Source organism: Rhinatrema bivittatum, chromosome 2 (genome assembly GCF_901001135.1).
Source record: "Rhinatrema bivittatum chromosome 2, aRhiBiv1.1, whole genome shotgun sequence".
Classification (NCBI taxonomy): domain Eukaryota; kingdom Metazoa; phylum Chordata; class Amphibia; order Gymnophiona; family Rhinatrematidae; genus Rhinatrema; species Rhinatrema bivittatum.
This window is the reverse complement of record NC_042616.1, coordinates 498,176,392-498,203,823: the sequence shown is the minus strand read 5'-3', so window position 1 is coordinate 498,203,823 and position 27,432 is coordinate 498,176,392. Positions and strand designations below refer to the sequence as shown.

The window sequence follows — 27,432 nt, the reverse complement described above, 5'->3', positions numbered from 1 at the left end:
CCTATTGTATCGCGCCTCTAACGATTTTTGATGATTTAAAATATATAGGACGATATTTTAAATCATCAAAAAACGATTCACATCCCTACTATTCCTCTCTCTCACTGTCTCTGTATCACATACACACATACAAGCTGGTCCTCTCTTGTCCAGCAACCTCTCTCCTCACCTACAAATGATCCCCCATTCATCTCCGTCTGTCCTTTCTAAAATCATCTCCCTTAGTTCTGTCTGCTCCATGCTCATGTCCTCCTCTCCTGTCACTGAACGACAGGATGGGAGGGACTGGATTAGAGAGCAGAGTAGTTTTTTGTTCTTCTATGTCTGCTCAAGACACCCTTTCCTTTCTGTTCCCTTCATGCTGCCTGGAAGAGGAGGGACAGGATCAGGAAGAAGAGGCTGATCTCTGCTGAATGCATTTCAGCACAGTGGGAAGGAAGCAAATCTTCAATAAGCCTGCTGCCCTCAGCTTGTATTAGCCCCATGCAATTCAACACACAAATGCTATTACCAAAAAGGCACAACAATTTTATGCATTAGCATACTCGCTGGGTGTTTATGCACTATCAAAATTATTTTTTTAATTTTGTGCAGTTAAACAATTACTGCATCACACATTAAGTAAAATTTAGGTGTATATATTAGAGATGTGATTCGTGTGATCGATCGTCTTAACGATCGATTTTGGCTGGGGAGGAGGCAATCGGATCGTCGCGGTTTTGTTTTGTTTTAAATCGTGTAAATCGTGTAAATCGTAAACTGGCACACTAAAACAACCCTAAAACCCACCCCGACCCTTTAAAATAAATCCCCCACCCTCCCGAACCCCCCCAAAATGTCTTAAATTACCTGGGGTCCAGTGGGGGGGTCCTGGTGTGATCTTCCACTCTCGGGCCACTGGTGCGTTCATAGAAATGGTGCCGGCGCTACCTTTGCCCTGTCATATGACAGGGCAAAGGTAGCGCCGGCACCATTTTAGTTCCTGTCCCCCGACGTCACGAGCGCAGGAGATCGCTCCCGGACCCCCGCTGGACTTTTGGCCAGCTTGGGGGGGCCTCCTGACCCCCACAAGACTTGCCAAAAGTCCAGCGGGGGTCCGGGAGTGACCTCCTGCACTCGAATCTTATTGCCGTATTGCAAAATGGCGCCGGCCATACGGCCATATAAATCAGGGGAATTCCTATTGTATATCGCCTCTAACGATTTTTGACGATTTAAAATATATCGGACGATATTTTAAATCGTCAAAAAACGATTCGTATCCCTAGTATATATATATATAATTTTTTTAGCTTCTTCAATTTAGTACATCTTTGAATGCATAGACCCCTATAGAGCTGATAATTTAAACTCTGAGAATGAAAAAATACATTTAGCTATCTTCCTTTTATTTTAGTTTTCCTTAAGGTGACATTTCAGATTTCAATCTTCCTGCTAACCTATTCTAGCCCATTTTGCTTCCGCTTCATAAATTTAGTTTTAGAGCCACGGCTGCCTATGATTTAGTATTTTTGGTTTATTGAAAATCACTATTTGTCCATAATGCTTGTTGGTAGTTAATTATTGTATGCTTTTTTGGGTGGAGTTGCGTGATAAAATCTGCTTTCTGTCTTACTAGGTGGCAGTGTATGATTATGTCTGGAGGAAGGATAATTTCAACAGGTCTGTTGTAACCAGCAGTCACCACCAGCATCAGGATGATGCCCCTCAAGCTGCAGAAAATACAGGAGATGTCACTATTCATGTCTCCATCTACACTGTTCACCTTAGTGGTTTCCAAGAACTGTATCGACATTTCCTCAGATTACCCGATGGCGCCATCATTGAGGTATGTCTAGAGAATCATGTAAATAATTCCGGTTCTATTCATCTGTCAAAATTAGATGCATTGTCCTCAAATGTTTGGAAGATGTGTCCTTTACTGCATTTCATAAATAAGACGAGTTTTCCTAAAGTCTTTTCTTTAGTGACTGAAAGTTTGGAATTGCAACTTTTGGATTTTGTGCAAAGTAGCCATAGAAATAAATGCATGTGTTTTTCCAGAAATTAAGGCATAAAAATCCAGTATTTTCAATAGTGCTATGCACACATAGCTTGCTTCTGCCTATTTAGCTCAGTTTGCCTTTTAAAAGTACGTACATCAGTCAATTGGATTGGGATAGGAGTACCTTAGTTAGTCTCATACTTCTGAGTAGTTCTCTATTCTTACCTACCACCTACCTAGATATCTCTGAAAAATTATGACAAAATGCACATATATGCTTATTATAGTACAACAATTAACTGGAACACTGTGAGTATATGTGAGTTACAGTAGCAAAAATATATAGTACCACCATGGGCATTGCCAGAATTGAATTTTTTTGGGGGGCCCAAACTTAACATGGATGGGCACTGAGCCAACCCCTGCCCTGCCCCCATCCCTTATCACATTCTATGTGGGTCTTCAAGGCAGTGGCTAAAAAAACCTGTTAATTTCTGGCCATACTCTGTATTACCTGTTTTTTCACCCTATCCCTACCCTGTCACTGCTGCTTCTCACTTTCCCTCAGTAGTTAATGCAGCTAATTTATGCAAATATTAATCTCTCAGGAAGCTGAAGTATAATTATGTAAACAGGCTTCCAGTTTTCCACCCAACCTAGGCATTCCTGAACTTTGACGGAGGTGAGAGAAGGTGGGATAATTATCTACCAAAAGAAAATAGAAAGATTTTGATGGCCTCAAACTTTTACAAATCTAGCCCAAGGGCAATGTTGTTTCCCTATTCAGTTTATCTCTCTTAAAGGCACAGGAGATCATGAACTGGCAGTGATACCAGTATAACCAGGCTCTCTAATTCCTGCACTCTTAAGGAACTGACTCAGATGAGACATAACCCTGCTGCTAAGGATGGGGATCTGAGGTAAAAGTAGGGGGCAGAGGCCAATCCATGACTGCATCTCTGAGTATAAACTCAGTCTCACTATTTTATATATATATATATATATATATATATACCATGTTGTTGATTAAGACTTGCTATACAAATCTATTTAAATCTTCATACTAACAGCATCTATACTGTATTTAAATAACATATCTTGCAACAGAATAACAAGCAAATCTTCTGGTTCTTATAAACACCTTACTTAAAAGAGGTCTGCTATAGAATAGTTCCTTTCCTGGAGGCATAGCTAATCAGTCGGGTTTTCCAGATTGCCATCATGAATATGCATGAGATAGATTTCCTTACTATAGGTCTCCAATATATGCAAATCTATTTCATGCATATTCATTATGGATATCCTGAAAACCAGACTGGTTAGGTGTGCTTCCAGGAGAGGATTGTAGAACATTGCCTTAGAAGACTATAATATCAGTATTTGTATTTTATTGCTATAAAAGAATTACAGGATAATTTTAAAATGAGTTTGCATGCACTCATGCATGCACATATCGGCGTGCAGGAAGAGATACACTTGAATTTTAAGACATTCATGCACTTGCATGTGTATGATTAAAAATTTGCCTACCATGCATAAGTATGCTCTTAATTTTAAGAGATTAGTTGAGCAAACCTACTTCGTATATCTTTCATAGGTCTTTGCTGGCTTTAATGAACATATGTAAGTAAATAGGGATGTGTATTTGTTTTAAATGAATGGCCTATTCAAGACAAATATGCTGTATTTGTTTGAATTGTTTGCCCCCCAAAACAAATGAACAACAAATAAAATATATGTCATTTGTTTCATTCATTTATGATACCCTTTGAAATGTATTGGCTGCATTGGAAAGATAGAGCCAAGGGCTGAGCAGGTCATGTGGGAGTTTCCATAGCAACCAGCCTTAATATCTTTGACTCATATGTGAGGTCAGAGAAGAACTGGGATCTGTTGTCAAGGAAACCAGACTGACAAAGAAAGGGAACATATCAGAGGGAAGCATTTTGTAAATCAGCAAATCACTGCTCTGTCTATTCTTCTTAAAGTATTCCCAGACTACAGCTTGCTTTTGAATTTCTTTTTATCTATCTATTTATTTATTTATTTATTATTTATTGAGTTATAACATTTAAACACACATGCAATAATCCAAGAATTTCCAGAAATAATAACAATAATCAAAACTATACATAATATATTTTAAACAATAATATAGCCCATGTCTAGTAGGAGAAGGAGAGTTCTAGCCTTCAGTGTGTCTGTAATTTTTTATACAACCCACATCACCTTAATAATCCTTAATTTATTCTATTTTTGAGATTTATCCCTTAAGAAACGTTCCAAGTGTGAGGGATCTAGAAAAATAAACTTGTTAATCTGATATGTTATCTGACATTCACAGGGACATTTTAGGCAAAAACTAGCTCCCAGTGCTTTTGAATTTCTCTCTTGTGGAGGATACATAGGGGTAGATTTTAAAAGCCCTGTGCGCGTTAATCCTGCTGGATTTACGTGCGCAGGGCACTCGCGCGCCGGCGCACCTATTTTGCATAGGCCGCCGGTGCACGCAAAGCCCTGGGACGCGCGTAAGTCCCAGGGCTTCATAAAAGGGGCGGGAGGGGGCGTGTCTGGGGGGCATGTCCGGGGTCAGGGGGTGGTCCGGGGGCATGGTGGTGGTTCGGGGGTGGGCCGGAAGAGCGGTCCCGAGTCCCCCGGCACTGTGGCCTGAGCCAGGGGATGCCGAGGCGGCGCGCACAAGTTACGCCTACCTCAAGCAGGCATAACTTGCACAACAAAGGTAGGGGGGGATTTAGGTAGGGCTGGGGGGTGAGTTAGATAGGGGAAGGAGGGGGAAGGTGGGGGGATGTGGAAGGAAAGTTCCCTCGGAGGGAACGGAGGCAGGCTGCATGGCTCGGCACACGCAGGCTGACGATTTTGCGCAGACTTACATGTGCCGACACAGGATTTTATAAGATATGCATGGCTAAGCGCGTATCTTATAAAATCCAGCGTACTTTTGTTTGTGCCGGTTACGCGAACAAAAGTACGCACGCGCATACTTTTTAAAGATCTATCTCATAGTAGGGATGTGAATCGTGTGATCAATCGTCTTAACGATCGATTTTGGCTGGGGGGAAGGGAAATCTGATCGTCATGTTTTGTTTTGTTTTTTTAAATCGTAAAAAATCATAAATCGGGGGAGGGCGGGAAATCCGGCACACCAAAACAACCCTAAAACCCACCCCGATCCTTTAAAACAAATCCCCCACCCTCCCAAACCCCCCCCCCCCCCACAATGTCTTAAATGACCTGGGGTCCAGTGGGGGGGTCCCGGCGCGATCTCTTGCAATCTCCCACTCTCGGGCCACGGCTGCATTAATAGAAATGGCGCCGGTGGCCCTTTGCCCTTACCATATGATAGGGCAAAGGTAGCGCCGGCGCCATTTTGGTTCCTGTCACCCGACGTCACGAGTGCAGGAGATCGCTCCCGGACCCCCGCTGGACCCCCAGGGACTTTTGGACAGCTTGGGGGTGCCTCCTGACCCCCACAAGACTTGCCAAAAGTCCAGCGGGGGTCCGGGAGCGACCTCCTGCACTCACGCCATATTGCCAATATTCAAAATGGCGCCGGCGCTACTTTTGCCCTCACTATGTCATATGGGTCGTATGACAAGATAGCGCCGGCGCCATTTTGAATATTGGCAATACGGCGTGAGTATGGCGAGTATGGCATACGGGTCGTATGCCATTGTCAGGGCAAAGGTAGCGTCGGCACCATTTTGAATATTGGCAATATGGCGCGAGTGCAGGAGGTCGCTCCCGGACCCCCGCTGGACTTTTGGCAAGTCTTGTGGGGGGTCAGGAGGCCCCCCCAAGCCGGCCAAAAGTCCCTGGGGGTCCAGCGGGGGTCCGGGAGCGATCTCTTGCACTCGTGACGTTGGGTGACAGGAACCAAAATGGCGCCGGCACTACCTTTGCCCTGTCATATGGTAAGGGCAAAGGGCCACCGACGTCATTTCTATTAACGCAGCCGTGGCCCGAGAGCGGGAGATTGCGGGAGATTGCGGGAGATCGCACTGGGACCCCCCCCACTGGACCCCAGGTAATTTAAAACATTTTGGGGGGGGTTCAGGAGGGTGGGGGATTTGTTTTAAAGGGTCGGGTGGGTTTTAGGGTTGTTTTGGTGTGCCGGTTTTCCCACCCTCCCCCGATTTACGATTTTTTGACGATAAATCGGGGGAATTGTTATTGTATCGCTGCTCTAACGATTTTTGATGATTTAAAATATATCTGACAATTGTTTTAAATCATCAAAAAAACGATTCACATCCCTACCTCATAGTGTTTTGAGTGGGAATTCTGTGTTTTACTACAGTCTTCTGTATAAATAGTGCTTTTGTTCAACATTAAAACCATTCCAACTTTTCTAATCCTTTTAGCTGCTGTCACACAGTGTTAATTTGCACAGGATTTTATTTTTCTTTTAACATTTCACTGTCACTGCCACTGATTTGAAGGAACATTTGTCTTATTCATTTTCTGCTCCCTTCAGGGAAGGCAGACTGTTGCCTGGCAGTGGCTGTGTTTACAGTAAATTATTACATTTTAAACCTGTTGCTATGTGAACCAGTGTAGTACCAGTGCCACAGTACCCAAGATAGAAAGGCTGTTTTAATTTTCTGTGTCTGGGTCTGTGTGTACTGTGTACAAGAGTCAGTGCATTCACAAAGAGAGCAGTCTATGCCAGTCACCACCACAGATTCTGCCAGCCATTTTGTGGATTAATTTATTTTGTTACTGTACTTATTATAGTGCAGAGCTATGCTACTACTCCTCACATACATATTAGAGCATTATACCAGTCTTTGCTTTTTCTGTGTGTGTGTGTGTGTGTGTGTGTGTGTGTTTGTGTGTGTATGTGTGTGCAGTGCACTAGTCAGCAGAGCAAAATACTAAAATAGTTATACTGCAGTGTATTCTCTGTGTTTTATTCAACGTTACACACAGAGGGATCACTGTAGTCACACTAGTGTCAGTGTGTCACTCACACATCTACTTCATTTTAAAAAATAAAGATTAAAACATCTTTTGTCCAGCACTGCAGCAGATAAAATCCTATCATGTCAAGAAAAGGTACTAGAGTATATGGGAAGCCTGCAGTTGTTGGTAGGGGATATGTTAGCAAGACAACAGTGAGTCCCCCAACCAAAATAAAGAGGGATTTTTTCAAATTCAAAATGTCAGCAGGAAAAACAGGCATGTCAAGCCACAAAAAATTGAAATTTCGGGATAATATGCCAGTTTCATCAGTGTTGCTACCAGGTCCTCTTGTGTCAGAGGAGAGGGAAAAGGAAGGCACTAGTAGCAGCCACAGAATACAACCACCAGTACCTTTAGAAGTAAAAGTATAAATGGTGAAACTCAAAGCACCAGAAGTGAAATCCCTTAGTGCAGCAAAGGACATAAAAGCAGTTTTGCCATCCTCTTCCTCTGAAACAGAGCTTGAAGAATTTCCCTTTAAAGGATTTCCTGAAGCAGAGATGGGAGAGGCATTAGATGAAGACCCAATATTAGGAGGTTTAGTCAGTAAAGTTCTAGCTTTCACTTCACTGACAGAGGAGAGAGGCAGGAATTGATGTTGGTGAAGGAGAGCAGACCACACTGACAGTGAAAGAAGAGAGGATGATTGAATCTTCTGAACCATTTCCTCAGCCTCCATCTGTCTCCACTACCACTTCAGTGCCAGCAGCATCATTCACCCCCAAAGATGCAGACAGATGCAATAATCTCGAAATAAATCTGTGACCTAGATCCATTTTGAAATCAGGGAGGACCCATGCTTTGTGCATTGTAACTATTGAGTGAAGGACATCAGCTGAGGGAATCAACTGGGCCACTTAAGTAATTCTGGGATAGAGCATCACCTGAAGAAGCAGCATCCCCTTCAATGTGCACCTGGGGATGGTAATGGTAGTAATCAGAGATCGCCTTCTGCAAACACAGGACACTGGTATTTGAAAAGGGGACGAGTGGTCCTCAAGCAACTTCCAAGCCTTCAGCTCCTCCTACCAATCAGTTGGCACGCTGACAGCAGCAGACCCCAGCTATATCTAAGAAGTGACAGCACACAATGGAGGAAGTTGGTTGGTGTTTGGTGGCACTATCACAGGGAAGAAGGCGGGCAGCATTGAAAATGGTGATTAGGACTATTGGTGAGATGATCGCTTTAAATACTCAACCCTTGCAGGTAATGGAGAACATGGATTTCAGGCATTTGCTGCAGGTATTAGCGCCAAACTATAAAGTGCCCTCCAGGAACACTTTCAGCAGAAAGGTCATCCCCAGTTTGTACAAGCATTATCATTGCCATCTGCAGGTGCTGCTGGTAAAGGCACAGGGGAGCAATGTGCATTTCATAAGTGACATCTAGACTTCCACAAATGCCTCACACTCCTTCCTCTCTCTGACAGCACACTGGTGGAACCTGGCCAAGGTATGGGCAGGCAGCAGCTCCACAGGGGCCAGAGCAACAAGATGCAGGTGGGCTTTGCTGCACACTCACCTGGCAGACAATTTCCATACCTCTGCCAATATTTTAGCAGCTATTAGATAAATGCTGGGGGGCTGGTAGCTGGATCAGAAAGCCAGATCTCTTAATACAGGGTTCTTTATCACCAACAATTAATTTAATATAGTAAAGGCAATATTCAATAGGGGATATCAGGGTATATGATAGGGATGCACATTTGTTTGTGATGAAATAGGAAATAGAGACAATATTTCCTATTTCGTCGTGTTTCGGGAGGGCGACAAAACAATAAGAAAACCCACGAAATTTTGTGTGGTTTTCTTATCATACTTCAGGGGGCGCAGAAAGGGCACAATAAAAAAAAAAACAAAAACAAAACCTACCCCAAACCTTCAAATTTAATTAATTGCAATCCCCCACCCTCCCGACCCCCCAAGACTTGCCTGACCTCCTTCAAAGACGTACCGAAAGTCCCTGGTGGTCCAGCGGGGTCCCGGGAGCGATCTCCCCCTCTCAGGCTGTCGGCTGCCACTAATCAAAATGGCACCGATGGCCCTTTGCCCTTACCATGTGATGGGCTATTGGTGCCATTGGTCGGCCCCTGTCACATGGTAGGAGCAATGGATGGCCCACGCCATTTTTTAAGATGGTTCCAGCTGTCCATTGCTCCAACCATGTGACAGAGGCCAGCCAATGGTACAGGTAGCCCCTGTCACATGGTAAGGGCAAAGGGCCATTGGTACCATTTTGATTACTGGCAGCTGATGTTCCGAGAGCGGGAGATTGCTCCCAGGACCCCCGCTGGACCACCAGGAACTTTTGGTAAGTCTTGGGGTATTGGTCGTGTAATTCTTGGGGGTCTGGAGGGTGGGGGGTGCAATAATTAAATTTGAAGGGTTGGGGTGGGTTTGGTTTTTTTGTTTTTTTTTTACAACCCCCGTTTTAATTCGGGGCAGGCTTCGGGCTTCGTTTCAGGGGAGTAGATGAAATAAAATCGGTCCGAACCACAGGAAACAAAATTTCCTATGGCAGGCCAATAACAAAGGCCGAACCAAAAGGTTCGGCCAAATCACATCACTAGTGTATGATGCTTTGCTCACAGCCTGCACCTAGTAGTGAATGAGGCTCTGGGACTGTGGCTGGGGTCCAGGGACCCATAGCATGTGTACCTGCATAGTTTACTAGAGAAGTGTAGAAAAATAGCTGAGCACTTGAACCAAAGTGTGAAGGCATGGCACTCTCTCCATAAAAAGCAGGAGGAATTAGAGATGCCTCACAAGCATCTCATTATAGATATGGTACCACTGGAATTCAACATACAGGATGCTCAGAGGCTAGTGGAGCATCAGACACCTCTGCTTGATCTGTCACTGGAAATTGAGATATGTATTCAGGCTCCCCTCTTTCAACAGGAAGAGGGAATGAGAGATAAGGTGCTGCAATGTTTGGTGTCCTTAGAAAAGCAGGTGACAGAGAGACTAGGACCTCTGATCAGAAACCCCACATTAATGCTCGCTACATTATGTGATCCATGTCTGAAAATGAGACTTGCCCTGCAGGCCAGCTATTAGGGATGTGAATCGTGTCCTCGATCGTCTTAACGATCGATTTCGGCTGGGAGGGGGAGGGAATCGTATTGTTGCCATTTGGGGGGGTAAAATATCGTGAAAAATCGTGAAAAATCGTGAAAAATCGAAAAATCGAAAAACCGGCACATTAAAACCCCCTAAAACCCACCCCCGACCCTTTAAATTAAATCCCCCACCCTCCCGAACCCCCCCCAAATAACTTAAATAACCTGCGGGTCCAGCGGCGGTCCGGAACGGCAGCGGTCCGGAACGGGCTCCTGCTCTGAATCTTGTCGTCTTCAGCCGGCGCCATTTTCCAAAATGGCGCCGAAAAATGGCGGCGGCCATAGACGAAAAAGATTGGACGGCAGGAGGTCCTTCCGGACCCCCGCTGGACTTTTGGCAAGTCTCGTGGGGGTCAGGAGGCCCCCCTCAAGCTGGCCAAAAGTTCCTGGAGGTCCAGCGGGGGTCAGGGAGCGATTTCCCGCCGCGAATCGTTTTCGTACGGAAAATGGCGCCGGCAGGAGATCGACTGCAGGAGGTCGTTCAGCGAGGCGCCGGAACCCTCGCTGAACGACCTCCTGCAGTCGATCTCCTGCCGGCGCCATTTTCCGTACGGAAAATGGCGCCGGCCATACGCGTATGGCCGGCGCCATGTTCCGTACGAAAACGATTCGCGGTGGGAAATCGCTCCCTGACCCCCGCTGGACCTCCAGGAACTTTTGGCCAGCTTGTGGGGGGCCTCCTGACCCCCCCGAGACTTGCCAAAAGTCCAGCGGGGGTCCGGAAGGACCTCCTGCCGTCCAATCTTTTTCGTCTATGGCCGCCGCCATTCTTCGGCGCCATTTTGGAAAATGGCGCCGGCTGAAGACGACAAGATTCAGAGCAGGAGCCCGTTCCGGACCGCTGCCGTTCCGGACCGCCGCTGGACCCGCAGGTTATTTAAGTTATTTGGGGGGGTTCGGGAGGGTGGGGGATTTAATTTAAAGGGTCGGGGGTGGGTTTTAGGGGGTTTTAGTGTGCCGGCTCACGATTCTAACGATTTATAACGATAAATCGTTAGAATCTGTATTGTATTGTGTTCCATAACGGTTTAAGACGATATTAAAATTATCGGACGATAATTTTAATCGTCCTAAAACGATTCACATCCCTACCAGCTATCTGACATATATGAAGAGCATGCTGACAGAGTTTGAGTCAGAAGAGGGATGTAGCACAGGAGGAAACACCATCGTTGCTCAGGTTAGACAGTAGTGCAAGTTAGAGCAGCACCCTGTCATTGCCACGTAGTACTCCCTCTAGCACAGTAAAACAAACAATTCTCACGTCTGTCTCAGGCGATCATGAAAGCAGCTCAGAAGAAAAACACACATCCAATACCAGCAAAGGAGACAGCAGCTCAAATCTCAGTGACACGCTATCTCACAGAGACCATCAAGGATATAGAGACAGATATGCTGGCATATTAGTCCCACAAGTCGAGCTTCAGGTCAGACCTAGCGAGAGTGGCTCAACACTATCTCTCTTGCCCACCAATGAGTGTCCCCAATGAAAGAGTGTTTTCCATGACAGGAGACATCATAAGCCCTCATTGCTCCAGGCTGTCACCACACTTGATGGAGCAGCTAGTGTTCCTTAAAATTAATCTGCCTTTGCTTGGCTTTCCAGATTTGCCATGCAAGTGGCAAGATGAATAAAAGAACTTGAAGGTCCTGTGTTAGTTCCACTTGCAGGTTAGGCCCTCGAGTGGCTACACTCATCCCTTGCTACCTGTGGCAAGAGAGATCTCACCGGTCATTCATGTAGTGGTGGCTGGTGGGAGACCAATGCCAATGTTTCTGCTTTCCTTTGTGGCCGGAAGCAGTCTCTGAGCTGGTGTGGCCCTGAAACGCTGCCGACAATATTTGACGTGGCATGCTGTCTTGCTAGGTTCGTGCACACAACGTCTCTTCTTCTGTTAAAGGACCCATGGCGGGAAAAGCCACAGCACCCTTCAATGATGTCATCACTAGATGCTCTATAAAAGGACTCTTCTGTCTCTACAGGATTGCCTTCTCAAGGAGTTCCTGTGGTCTCCAGATCCTTCAAGGTTGCCTGTTGTCTCCTATTTCCTGTAGTCTTCATCATGTTCAGCGTCCTGATCTTCAGCCTGTTTCAGTGTCTTGGTCTTTGCTTTGTTCCAGCGCCTGCTGTCTTCATCCTGGTCCAGCATTCTGGTATCTTCAGCTTGTGTCAGCATCTTGCCAGCGTCCTATGTCTTCAATCCATCTCAGTGCTCTGGAGTCTTCAGCCTTCAGGCCAATGTCCTGTTCCAAGTATTCAGAGTCCTGTTTCTGAGTTCCTAGTCCTGTTTAATAGTCTTCTGAGTTCCCGAGTTCTGGTTCTGAGTTCCAAAGTTTCTGTGCCTTCTCTTCTGGAGTCTTGGTCCTGTCTTGGTCTGTTTGGTCCTGGTTCTCAGTCTTCGTCTGGTCCCTTGTCTTGCCTGGACTCCTTGTCTTCAGTCTTTGCCTGGTTCCTCATCTTGCTTAGACTTCAAGTCTTCAACTTTAGCCTAGCCTGTGTCTGGATGCACTCACTCACCAACGGCGTGGACCACGGCCATCCCCAGGGTTGTGTCAGTCGCATCATGGCATAAGGGCTCACGTATACCTGTAGTCTGAAAGAGCTTTTGGAGTGATTGGAGAGGTACCCCTTAGATGCCATCCCTTGAGCTGTGTTCCTGACAGTCCCTGGGGCTGGTGTTCACAACATACTGTAGCTGGCTGCTCTGCCTGACTGTCTGCCTGCCTTGCCTCAATAACAGCAATAGGGCCTACATCCAGCATCCAGCAACATCCAGTGACTGTGACTGATTGACTGCAACTGCCTGCTGTGTCCCCAACACCATCAGTTGGGCCACACTTCAACAACCACACTGCTGCTTCCTCCCTGTCCCAAAAAGCCAGTACAAGGGCCAAAACACACCAATGCTGTATCCTGCTGTGTCCTCAACACCACTAGTTGGGCTACACTTCAACAACCACACTGGTCTTGCCTCCCTGGCCTGAAAAGCAAGGCCTGAAGTATCCTGCAGCCATGACCTTCATGTCCTGACACTTCCAGCTCTGGATTCCTATGTTCCACCATATCCAATCAGGCCTAATGTGTCCTGCATTACCCTATCTTGCTCCAGCCATCAACACCATAACCTGATACTTCCAGCTGCAGCATCCCATGCTCAACCATATCCACTCAGGCCTAATTTATCCTACTTAAGCCTGTTTTGCTTAAACCAGAACCCCTGAGACCTGAAACTTCCAGCTTCAGCATGCCATGCTCCAACCATATCAAAACAGTCTTAGCAAGGTTCAAGATTCTTACTTATTTCCAATAAACTTTGCAGTGCCTCAGAGTGCTTTATTTCCTATCTCAAATGCTATATGGACCTAAAACTGACAACCACAGCTTAGAGAGTATTACAGCTACAGTCTTCACTGTATTGCTCTGCTACTACCATTCTAATATTTTAGTATTATTTACCAGTACCATTTCTGCTTCTGCTGCTCCAAGCTTTCTTACCACATTACGGTGCTTACTCACTCCGCTTCTTCGTGCATGTGCAGGAACTGGCAAATACCTTTGGAGGTATTATACAGATACCCTTTTCACTGCATTGCTCTGCTCTTACCGTTAAGTTCTTAAGATATACCAGCACTATTGCTGCTGCTGCCATTCCAAGCCAGTCTTGGTACCTGAGGGTACTTCCTACTACTACAGCTGTGCTCAATACCCTTTCTCTACAGTACCTGCCCACTTTTCATCATACCCTAGCCATACATTGCTTTGCAAACTTAATGAAACACTCCTCAGGATTTTAATACCATTCTTCATGTATGATATTCACCTTCTTGACATCTCTTGCCACAGCCATCCATTCTTTTGCACACTTGTGGCACCACCGCATGAACCATCACTTAGTTCATGATCCACTCACAGTTCTATTGTACTGCACACTTGGGTACCTACCTACAACCTACCTTTGACATGCGTGGTTTACTTTGTGACACAAACATATCCTACAGAACTGGTGGAACAGCCAGGTGCAGCCATACTTTGACAGGAAGAAGCATCCCCCTAGATGGTCTGTATGCTCCAATGGAATGGCTGGCATCTCCCATGCCACTCTGCCTTAATGCTATGCCCCTCATCCTACACCTTCAGATCCTTGTACTGCTTGGCCTTGCTGACATGTGCAGATTTTACACCTTGGGATTCTTCACTCCTTTCAGCCACTGTACCTTGCTGGCATAATTCATCTCTTCCTGCCACCCATTTAAACACCTGCCTATAGTTAGATGCCTGATATTCAAAGAGACATCTACAGTATCTCATTTAAATAGATATCTAATTTAAGATTTTTAGATATATAACTATCATACAGTCTTTAAAAAAATATAGCTCAGGGTATATAAAGCATATCCAATAAGCACAAAATAAATATTAAATTACTTTTTCCAATATCAAGAAAGATATTTATTTTCTTTTTCCCCATTTAATCTAATGGAGCTGAGGCACATAAGTGCTTTCCAACAAACTTAAATATGAAAGTGTAGTAACTTAAGTAAAGAAGGATACTTTTTTGGGGGGCTTCTTTCCTTTTAAGTTCAAACAGATATCATATTGGTAGCATGCCCAGATCACTTCCCCTGCTCAGTTTTGGATACTGGCATCAGGAGAAGGAATCTGCGTATTGGAAAAGGGATATTAAGGATGATGCCTATTCTAAGGAAGCCAAAATTCTATTATACAATTCTAAGGCAGGACCAGTCTAAAAACTTAGGTAAAGGGTTGTTGTTTTTTTTTACTGTTCATAAGATATAAAGGCCTCTGAGCTATGTTTTTCAAATATAGGATATGAATATTTTTATTTTTCAAAATAAACAAAAACTATCTACTAGAAAATTTTCTAAATCCTAAATCTGAGCGAATCAACCCTAAATTGTTTAAACTCTTACACTTCTGGAAAAATGAATAAAATCATGCAAGTTTATTTTGAATACAAAATCAAGTAGAGCATACTGAGTGATATGTAAAAAGAATGAAACTGTAGCTTTGGCTTATTTTCAGAAGCAATCTTGACACAAATGTTAAATTACACCTTGAGAATATCTAGCATTTTCATCTTTATCAGAAAAGGCTTTCTAAATATTTAACATAATTCTAGGGAAAATACACTGGAATTATGTATAAAAATATGTTCACTGTAACCAAAGGGCATTTATATTCCCCAGTAGAATACTTACAATGATTTTATTGCCATTTGGTGTCATTTTCTAAAGAATATAAAATACAGCCAGTAAACAAACTGGTCTTTAGATGTAAGATGACAGCAGTTTCCTTAGAAACAGTGCTCTGATATTTAGGGCCCTATGCATTAAAGTTTAGCATACATCCTAAAGCCGAATAGCATGCACAAAATATTACATGCTAGCCACTAATTGATTAGCATGTACACTAAACTGGTTTCCAAATACATTAGGGATATGGACTAAAATTAGCATGTTCCCACATGTAAGTGAAGGATCATTACATGCAAATTATGTTTTGTCGGTAGCGTGAAACAGCATGATGTGCTGTTCTTCATGTATTTTGTGTCTACCTACTAATGCCTAAAATTTAACACCCACATTGGGCCTGGTGTTAGATATTTAGGGGTAATTTTTTAACAGCCTTCATAACATTGAATTCAATGACCCATTTATTTTACACCTGTTATCAAAGGGAATGCATGCTTGTACTTTCCCATTGAAAATGATCCCACCAAAATGACCCCCCTCACACTTACACATGCTATTTTGTATGCAGTTTTCTTTTTTTTTTTTTGAGGGGGGGAGGATATGAAAATGCAAAAGTATGTACATAAATGCAAACCCCTCCATAACTTTATTCACATACAGGACACAGATGAGTAGGCTTTTGTGTAGGCAATTTTGAAAAAGGCCATTTCAGTTGGTAAAAAGCAATTTCAATGGGTAAAGCACTGTTTTATCTATGAAAATGGCTTTGAAAATTACCATCTTAGAGGACAATTTTCAAAGGGATTTACTCAGGTAAATATTTACCCTGGTAGATAGTCCTGGTTGAAAATTGTCCCTCTCAAAGTGGCTAAAAATAAGCATGTACTTTCATACCGCTCTTATATTATATAAGAATACAGGGCGCACTGACGTCACCGACGGGAATGGCTGCCTAGTGCGGAAGCTCCCAGCGACAATTTTTTAATCAGCCCGCATCACCTGCATCCAGCTGGTAAAAATGCTGCAAGGATCTCCAGATCGCTTACCGGAGTGCCGCGATGGCGTCCAAATGAAAAAACCCGGATTTAGCACAATTTTCTTATTCAAAATCCAGCAAAGTTCATGACACGCCATTGCAGGAACTGGCCGAGACTGAGGCCCCAGAGCTGGAAATAGACCATGCGGCGCCCGTATCACTCTCCGAACCGGCTACCTGCGCTGAATTGCGGGAGTGGTTCACTGACCTGTGAAAGGACCTCAAACAACATAAACACGAGCTCCTGCATTCGATATTGGAGGTTCGGGAGGAACTTGCAGTAGTGGGTCACAGAGTGGATGACCTAGATTCCCGAGTCGAGAACCAAGAAGAGGTAATAAACAAAATGGCGGATGATACATTTCAGATCTGGGCAGACCTAACCACGATCGCTGAAAAAGTAGAGGATCTTGAAAAAAGATCCCGGCGTAATAATATACGTATACGGGGCATCCCAGAACTCCAAGAATACGTTGACTGCAGGGAGGTAGTCACCAAAATATTTAAATTCCTACTAGCGGATGGGGACGAGGCAGACAAGGACACTGAGCCAGGATCTGCTGCCTTTCACATTGAGAGAGCACACAGGGTGCAAGGGCCGTGAACATCTGAAAGGCCTAGGGACATCCTGACATGTTTACAAACATTCAACAAAGAATTTATAATTGCTTCAACATTTTTCCCTGCACTGACGGAAGGTTCACTGGTGGCGGTCTGTAGATTCCTGGATAAGAAACAGCAAGGCAGGCGATCTAACAAAGCCGTGAGGAAACAACAAAGAAATAGATGCCCAAGGAAATCTTTGCCAAATCTTTATTGGGTGGAGACATGTTCATTAAAAATGCCCGACTCAGGCCGAGTTCAGTGGCTGCCTCAGGGGCGGTCCGTGTTGATCTGCAGAGAACGTATGTGGAACCATTAGTGAATGGAACCAACAGATGTTTAAGCAATACTTACTTCATATAAGATATGTCTATACTGCGGATGACATTTTGAATTCCATTGTGACTATCAGTGTTTTCAAATTCAAGCCCCTGAGGCAGCCACTGGAATGTGGCGAAACTTGGCCTGAGTCAGGCATTTTTAATGAACACGTCTCCACCCAATAAAGATTTGGCAAAGATTTCCTTGGGCATCTATTTCTTTGTTGTTTCCTCACGGCTTTGTTAGATCGCCTGCCTTGCTGTTTCTTATCCAGGAATCTACAGACCGCCACCAGTGAACCTTCCGTCAGTGCAGGGAAAAATGTTGAAGCAATTATAAAGAACATATCTGTAGTCAAAATTTAATGAGACAAAACAAACATGGATTTAGCCAAGGGAAGTTTTGCCATACCAATCTGCTATATTTTTTTAAAGGTGTGAGTAAACATTTGGATAGTGGTAAGTGAGTTGATATTATTTATCTGGATTTTCAGAAAGTGTTTGACAAAATACCTCATAGGAGACTCTTGAGGAAATTCTAAAGTAAGGGGATAGGAGACAATGTTCTATAGTTGATTGAGAACTGTTTAAAAGATAGAAAACAGAGAGTAGGGCTAAATGGTCAATTTTATTAATTGAAAAAATGTGAATATTAGAGCAAACCAGGGATCTGTACTTGAACCACTGCTTTTCAAAATATGTATAAATGACCTAGAGATGGGAACAGCCAGTGAGGTGATCAGATTTGCTGATAATACAAAATGATTCAAAATTTTTAAATTGTAAGACAATTGTGAGATATTGCAAGATGATCTTGCTAGATTGGAAGACTGGACATCCAAATGGCAGATGATATTTAAAGTGGACAAGTGCAAAGTGATGTATCAAAGAATGAGCAACCCAAATTATATCTACACAATTCAAAGTTCCGCATTGGGAGTCACCTCCCAGGAAAAGGATTTAGGCATCATCATAGATAAAGTGTTGAAATCCTCTGCTCAGTGTCCAGCGGTGGCCAAGAAAGCAAATAGAATGCTTGGAATTATTGAAAGGAATGGAGAATAAAACAGAGAATATCATAATGCCTCTGTATCGCTCCATGGTAAGATATATCTTGAGTATTGTGTGCAGTTCTGGTCATCTCAGAAAAGCCATAGCAGAATTAGAAATGGTACAGAAAAGGGCAACCAAAATGATAAATGGGATGGAACAATTCCTCTATGAGGAAAGGCTAAAGATATAAAGGGTTGTCAGGTTAGAGAAGAGAAGGTTGAAGGGAGATATAATGGACTCTATAAAATAATGATTGGAGTAGAATGGGTAAATGCAAGTCTACTGTTTAGTCTTTCAAAAAGTATAACAACTAGGAGACACACAATGAAGTTGCTTGGAATAAGTAATACATTTAAGACAAAAAGGAAAACATTTTGTATTCAATGCATATTTAAACTTTGGAATTTGTTGGCAGAGGATGTGGTAAAAGCTGTTAGTGTAGCTGTTTTTTAAGAGGTTTGAACAAGTTCTTGGAAAAAAAGTTCATAAACCATTATTAGGGATATTTACTGCTTAATCCTAGAATAAGTATCATGGAATCTGTCAGCCTTTTAGGATCCTGCCTGGATTGATGATATTTATAAACAGGATACTGGCTTGATGGATCTTTGGTCTGATCCAATATGCAAATCTTTTGTTTTTATGTTCTTATGCTCTTCCCTCTAGGCTGGGTACACCACACTAGCTGAGTGACCAATTTATTATTTTAATCCCTACCGAGGGATTAGTGTTGTGCTTCTGAACAGGCATGGACCCTCAGAGTGTTATATAAATATAAGCAAAAATTGTGACTCTTTTCAGCCAGTTCTCTTACAAAGAATGTTAGAGATGTCAAAATGTGACATCACACAATGCAACTTTCTGAAAGCAGCAGACCAATGCAAGAAGTCAAAAGGCGTGAAGTAAAGAGGAGGAAACATTCCTATATATTTTCTCTGTGGAGCTGATTAGAAGTAATTGTAAGAGGCAGAAACCTTTCTAGATTATTCAGATCTTTAGGTAATCGCTTTCTCAGCCTGCATAAAAAAATTGAAAAGAATAGGTATGTCCCAAAGGTTTGAATCAAAACCTAAAGCTTCTATACTGCAGCAGCAGAGACCATTATAAGGTTACAGATTTCTGTGGAAATGTGGCAGCCATCTGTAAACTGACTTAAGTGAAATAACGGAACTCCCTGTGAATGTCCACCAAACTCCGTAACTTTTAAGCAGCCTGAACTCTGCATGATGATTGACTTTGTGCTGTAAGGATAATGCAATGCGCTGCAGTAACAAGCAATTTGAACTCTTAAATTTGTATAATTTCAGTTCAAATATTTTTCCTGGAATCAGCAGTTAAAACTGCTAAGTCAAAGGATAATTGCCAAAACATTATTAACTTATTTTGCCTGAATATAAATAACCTTTGAAAAAGTACCTTGCAGCAATCTACATTGACAAAATGCACCAATTATAATTTGCTCACTTTATAATTACACTGCAGTAACTAGAAAGTGAACTTTAGCATATGATTGATTAATTTTAAGCTTGCTGCCACCAAGTTGCCTTCGAAAACCATAATTTGGGCTCAGATTAATTTAATACTGGAACTTTGAGTTCATGTTGAGAACTAAGGTGTTCAATGCAGAAATGAGTTCTAAGCTTAGATGATTTTATAGACTATGGTTTGATACGTGTTGAATTTAAGCAGTATCACCAGTTTGAAAAATTTGCAAATGGGATAACTTCTCATTTAAATTTGGAAGAGCAAGGCTATAGTTCTAAGGCTAAACTCTGTTTTTATCTTTTTTCGTACAAACCCAATTTTAAAACCACAAAATCTCTAGTGGCAAGAACACTAAGTGGGTCATTTTCTATCGATATCACACACGAAAAGTCCCTTTTCGCGTGCGATAGCTAGATAGAGGCAGAGTCAAGACCGGAAGAGGAGGAGTCGGGGGCGGCATCGGGGCGGACGCAGCAGAAACTTTGCTGGCGGCGATAAGGTAAGACCTGTTATTGCTGCCAGTAGCGCGCCCAATAGCACCACCTTTCACGGTGGTGCTATAGGGTGCGAAAGCCGGCAGCGATAACACCGCGGCGGTGCGATCGCTGCTGGCTTTCATAGGCCTGCCCCCCGCTTCGCCCCCCTGCCCCCCATTACCACATGATTCAGAAAGCCGTGCGACGTTAGAAAATCCAGGCCTAAGTCAGGAGCTGCTTTTACACAATACCAATACTAGACGCTCAAAGAAGGATCCTTCTACTCCCAAGAAAATGGTGTCCGTTCAAGTACTACGCAGTAACCCTGAAGACTTACAGAGTTTTCCTGGTGTTTATTCAATACACACACATTTCATTGAATCACTGGGATGTTTATTGGTTAAAATCTCAAAACAGATATCCTATCTATGGGGCACTGGCATCCATGGTGGCAAGGATAGTGTAAGAAGATATTTTTTATGGTTCCTTAAATGAAGCCTTAAATTATAGTTACCAATGGTTAGTGGACTTTAGGCAGCGAGTAAAGGATTTCTGGGTATGGACAGTCTGGGATCAGTGCATTCAATTATAGCCGAATGTAAATAGAGGCAGACTGGAACAAACTCTAGCTGTAAAAGTTACCTGGCTTCTGCCATTGAGCTAAGGACAGGGTTGAAAGTAATGATATCAGTTTCCCTTTTCTGTTTTCTCCCTAGTCACTAAATAGAACAAAAGTGCACACAGGAAAAGATATTTTACCAGGAAGAGGATCTTGGCATGCAGTGGGTAATACTTTGAAATCCCTAGCTCTGTGTGCAGCAGTGGTCAAGAAAGCAAATAGAATGTTAGGTATTGTAAGGGAAGGAGAGGAAAATAAAAAAAAAGGATGGCATGATCTCTCTGTATCGAGCCATGGTCCAACTGCTTCTTGAGTATCGTACATAATTCTGGCTACCCCCATCTCAGAAAAAAAGATGCTTAGAAAGGTCTAGTTCAGTCCAGGAATGTTATACATATATGTAGCAGAACTAGAAAAGGTACAGAGAAGGACAAGAAAAATGATAAAGAGGATGGAGCAGCTCCCCCTGTGAGGAAAGGCTAAACAGGTTAGGGCTTTTCAGCCTGGCTGAGAGGAGATATGGTAGAAGACTACAAAATCATGAGTAGTGTGGAATGAGTAAATAGGGAATGGTTGTATACCCTTTCCAATAGCACTAGCACTAGGGGATACTCCATGAAGCTAATAGATAGTTTCATTGAAGAATTGAAGAAAGTATTTTTTTTCACTCAGCACACAAATAAACTGTGGAATATGCTGCCAGAAAATGTGGTGAAAGCAGTTAGTGTAACTGGTTTTTTTTAAAGGGTTTGGACAACTTCCTAGAAGAAAAATCCATAAACCACTATTAAGCATGTAGACTTGGGGAAGCCACTGCTTATCCTGTTATGTGCAAGAAGGATTGTTATCTATTCTTTGGGATTCTACCAGATACTTGTGACCTGGATTGGCCACTGTTGGAGACAGGACGCTGGGCTCAGTGGACCATTGGTTTGTCCCAGTATGGTATTTTTTATGTAATGTGCCTTTAGGCCCTTGAAAGACCGAGAGAAGAGTTACAGATCTCTAATCTTCTTTCTCTATTTGTAGCGGAGTCAAGCAAAACTTGGCATCTGTTTGGACTGAGGGCCTTTGCAGCAATAAGTAGCCATCTTGCAATCCCCTTGTCCATTTTTCCACCAACAGACAATCCTGATTTTCACCTGGGGGAGATTTTTCAGGGTTATCTATATAGCACAACAGCTCTCTTTCCTCTAAAAGCTCTCACAAGGCTGGCTGTAATTTAACAACCCCCTACTTCCTCTCCTTTCACGTACTCAGGCTAAGCATCTTATGCTTTTCCCTTATCAGGCAAACTGGTAGCACCTGGCCTTAGATGGGTACAGGTTGTCAGCTGGAAATTCTGTCGTGGAGTGCAATCAGATATAAGAAAACTCTAGACAGAATGACTGGAAACTCAGGACTGGATTACAGGATAAGTAAAAAGGTGTGATTGAGAGTAACAGCTTATCCTTTTCTGTTACAGGGCACCCTAATCAATATCATTAACCTTCAGAGTATCATATGTCACTACTGTTATTTCAAATGCGTTTAAATATCAGTGTTCTATTTTTTTAAAGAGTTTCTCATGTTATCTGTCTCTGCTATGACTTTCAATAAACTTTGCACTATTAGTATGTAAATATTCAACCACTAGCTGTAATTTAAAACTAATTTGACAGAATGCAGTTTCATAAAGGCAGTTAGATGCTGTGTAATATTTATAAAATAAGTGAAGAAAGCTAGAATACATATTTAAACTGTGCATAACCACAGATTTGGTGAATATAGTGTCTCTCACTTGATATGCTCTTCTTTCAGGTATTTGGTGACATTAATGGAATAAATCCCCTACATAATGATATTAGCACAGCGGTTGAAGACCATGTAAATGAAATGGACAAAATGCAGCAACTTTCATCTGTCTCAGAGTTCAGGGAAAGGAAGAAAAATGCGGCAAGATGATAAGGTAAATTATATTATAGTTTTCTTTGTTGCTAATAAAATGACTTTAAAGGAAGGAACAAAGGGAACTAGATTGCCAGTGGAATAAATTGGTTTTCTCTCCTGATTCAGGAATCCTGATACATTAATTCAAAGTCAGTCTAGAGTGATTGTCAAAGGATGCTGCTTGTGGCTCATCTTGACCTATAGTCAATTCCCTTGAAATTACTACTCAGAGTAGCAAAGAGTGTCTTTAATCTATGCTTAAATGTTTATGTCATACTTACAACTTTCACGTCCTGTCCTAAGGCACCAGGACAATCCATTTACTATATGTACAGTGCTCATTCCCTTTTAGATTGGCCTAAACCCACACAACCATACAGAATCTCCTCCCAAACTTTGCCTTAACAGATTCCTAATCCCTGACAGAGATGTGAATTCCATTGAAATGAACTGGTAAAACACAATAGATGAGTCTATTTTTCTTTCATGCGTGGAACTCCAAAATAAATGGAGGAATTCTACAAATTTGAACAACAATTGTCATCTCATTTGTTTATGTTTCTCATTCAAGTCTGTGGCACATTCAAGCCTATGGCTGTGCACTGCTGAGCAAACAAAACAAATGGTAACTATAGGAAACAAGGGAGCTGCTGTAAACTTATTTGCGGAAAGCAGGCGCTGACTTTTCAGCACCCGCTTTCTTAACACACGCATGGCACCCAGCATTTAGATGTACATTTATCGCTCAGCTATTAACACCTGACCAGGCAGGCGTTAATAGCTGAGCGATAAATGTGCGTCTGAGACGCACATTTATTTTTTTGCATGCAGACTGAATGAGTAATAGCCTCATTCACATGCACTTGCATGTGATGAGCGCTATTACATTCACTCCACTTCCGACGTCTGTTAAATAAGCGCTAATCCCCCTAATGCATTAGGGGGTGGATTAGCACCTATTTTAACCCACGTCGGAGTGCGGTTTATACAGTGCGCTCGGCTGAGCGCACTGTACTGCATCGGCCCCAAGTCTTGCCTGTGTGACATCATAGCCTTGTCAGAGTCAAGGCAAGACAAGTTGGCAAGGAGACCAGAGGGCTATCTGACTCAATTGATGCTGATATATTTCTAATGTAAAGTCTGAGCATCTTCAAGAAGTTCTGTTTTTTGTCTCTAGCAGTTGTTTGGAAGGTCCTGTTTTAAAAAGCTTTCTCGGAGTTTTTAAAAAAGCTATAAAAACTTGGATTTGGCATTGCTAAAGGATTATTTTTGATCTTCTATGTTGCAGTAATCTGACCTACAGGCTGATGCAATATCATCGCATAGAAAACATGCATCCAAACTAGGTGCATGTATTTTGAATGCACGCACATCTACCTCTCCTGGGCACTTGATGCAATAGCAAATGAACTGCTGCACTGCAAGGGTCATGCAATGGGTAATTTGTGCTTTCCTAGTGCTTTGCATTGGGCACATCAGCCTGGCCAGAGCTACCTCCCCACGCCCAGTAGGGCTGTCCTGATTGGTCCTTTCACTGACATTTAACAGTGAGTGGACCAATTGGCAGTAAGTGAAGGTGTGAATAAATATTAAGTGCCTGACAATTTTTTCACTCCTTCACTTACTGCCGGCAGGGGTTCCAAGTGGGCTAGACCTTGGGGATGCTGCTTTCTTTGGCTCCCCCTATGAGGAACCACAGAAATCAGGATTTTTTGTGTTTAGCCCTTGAGCGTGGCATGATTCTGCTTTCTGTGGTTCTTCCTACTTAGTACTGTAAGGCATCTCAGAAAGCAGGATTTTTTGTTTTTTTTGGGTGAGCCCTTGCGCGCGGCATGCTTTAATGCCAGCTCCCAGGCAGACATTAAATTTGCTGCATTAAAATGGGTGCATTGACCCCATAGCAATTTTTGGCATCTCAAGGAAATAGCTAATAGCCTCATCTACATGGAATTTGCATATGATGAGTGCTATTAGCTATGCGCTTGATTATATGCGTGTTTTGGATGCGCTAATCCCTATATTGTATCAGAGGCTATTTTAGGGCGTCCAAAACTCTCGTCCAATAGAGTGTTACCTGGTGCACTAACCTGAGTGCACTATATTGCATCTGCTTACTAGTGTGTCAGAAAGTCAAAGGCAGTAGCAGGGGAGGATCAATGAAGAAGCATGGAAATTGTAGCAGTTCTAGCGATTTTTTTTTTATCTTTGAGTGTCTGAAATAAGACAGCAGTGAGTTTAACTTAGCAAACTGACAAACTGAAGTGATGAAGAGTCTTACCAGGCATCCAGTCAAAGTTCTTAGTTCTGTTTAACTAACAGATTTTTTGGTGTGGAAGGAATTAGTCATCACTAAGTGAACACAGTTCACAAATACACTGCTGTGGCCACATGGTTTCAGGGTTCTGAGGGAGACGGCACTAGCTGTAATAACCCCCACAGTTATGCTCTGACACTTTTATACATGGCGCATGTAGGGCAGGACCCCATGTAATGTTGAACATCAGTCTTTATCTGTGGTCACCAATGGTGTTGCACGATTAGTTCCAATGCCCAGGTAATAACAGGATGACCCGATAGTTGGGAGTCATGTGCCCACTTGAGAACCTTCTGACACAGGAACTGTGAAGTTGGTGGAAACCACAATTTTGGCTGGGTGAATATATGCCATGGGGGTTCCAGGGTCCATTCCATATTGAATGACTGGGAGACACATCCACTCATCGGTTTTTGTTAGCTAGTCAGTACAGCAACTCACCGTCAAATCGATTGAAGAATAATGACCAGTGGACTTTCCTGGGGCTCGGTCTTTGAGCCTGTGCCAAATACTCAAGGTTCTTGTGATCTGTTTAAATGGTTATCTGGTGCTTGGGCCACTCCAGCAGATGTCACCATTCTTCCAAGGCTAGTTTGTTTGCTAGCAGCTCACGATCACCAATTGTATAATTCTTCTCTGCTGGAGAGAATTTTTTAGAAAAATTGAAGCAAGTCATGAGAGTACCCTTAATGTTATATTGTAGGAAGGTAGCATCTACCCAAAGCTATCTCCAGAATGAAAGGTTGAGACGGATCTGGGTAATGTAAGTAGATATCAAAGGTGAACTCCTTGTTTAGCTGTATAAAAGCCCAAATGGCATCTGAGGTCCAATTCCTGCTTTCGGCACCCTTTCTAGTAAGGGCTGTGAATGGGACCACCAAGGTGTAATATCCAGGTATAAATTGTCTGCATTAGTTTGTGAAACACAGAAAATATTGAATTGCCTTGAGGCCTACCATTCTGAGATGGCCATTCTAAGATGGCTTTTAATTTCTCAGATCCATCTGAAGGCCTTGATGTGACATGATGAACACAAAAACAGGAGTTTTTCTTGCTCAAAAATACACTTCTCTATCTTAACATAGAGATGACACTCATGTAGCCTTTGCAGGAATTGTTTCACATGGTATCAGTGCTCAGACAATGATTGTGAAAGATCAGGATGTCATCTATGTTGACCACTACTTGTGAGTCGAGGAAGTCCTGAAATATCTCATTTACCATAAATTGGAAGACTGTGGGGGCATTACATAACTAGATACTCATAATGTCCATTGTGGGTGTTAAAGATGGTCTTCCACTTAAATCCTTCACAGATTCGGATCAAATTCTTCAGAGGTCCAACTTCATAAATACTTTGCATCCCAGAGGCGGTCAATGAGCTCAGAGTTCAGAAGTGGGTATCAATTTTTTTTTAATTGAGTTGAGACCATAATAGTCAATGCAGGGATGTAATGACCAATCCTTCTTCCCTACAGAAAAAAATCCAGCTTCTGCTGGTGATGATAATGGACAAATAAAGCCTTGGTCCAGCTTCTCTTTAATGTATTTAGACATTGTCTCTTTTCAGGATAAATGCGGCCTTGAGGTGGAACCTTACCTGGAAGGAAATCTATGGCACAATTATAGAAATGATGAGGTGGTAGGATCTCCACCTGCTTCTTACTGAAAATATCAGTGAATTAAGTATACTGTAGTGGTAGGCCCGCAAGTTCAGAGATAGCAGTCCAGGTGCCCAGTAGCACAGGAGAAACTCTAGTAATACATTGTTCATGACACTTAGGATTCAATCTAGCAATTTTCATCACTGCCCAGTCAATGTAGGGTGGTGAATCATGAAGCATGGCAGGCCCAGAATGATTGAACATAAGAAAATAAGAAATTGCCATGCTGGGTCAGACCAAGGATCCATCAAGCCCAGCATCCTGTTTCCAACAGAGGCCAAAACCAGACCACAAGAATCTGGCAATTACCCAAACACCAAGAAGATCCCATGCTATTGATGCAATTAATAGCAGTAGCTATTCCCTAAGTAATGATTGCCTTGGGTAACACATAGAGACTGATTTGCTCTTTATATATGACTCCCAGTCTATAAGGTCAGTGATACTGTAATCTTAGTAATCTATCCTGCCAGAGGATCTCTGTAAATGGAAGATATCAAAAGTGGACACACAGGAGACACTGAGAAACAAGGAAGACAGGTTGGATGAGGCTGGAGTGAGTGACAAGACAAGGCTGGACTGGAAGACAAGGCAAGGCTGGACAAGAAAAGGCTGGAATGCGAGGCTATA

The 27,432-nt window shown here is 42.8% G+C and overlaps 1 protein-coding gene across 1 annotated transcript in view; it reads left to right on the top strand.

The window, feature by feature from the left end:
- The window catches only part of LOC115086185, a 211,837-nt gene that overhangs the window by 172,053 nt on the left and 12,352 nt on the right, over positions 1-27,432 (top strand). The window contains exons 5-6 of the mRNA XM_029592678.1: positions 1,619-1,828; positions 22,696-22,843. Of these exons, the coding sequence (XP_029448538.1) occupies positions 1,619-1,828; positions 22,696-22,839 (354 nt within the window). The 3' untranslated portion in view covers positions 22,840-22,843. The remainder of the gene's footprint in view (positions 1-1,618; positions 1,829-22,695; positions 22,844-27,432) is intronic.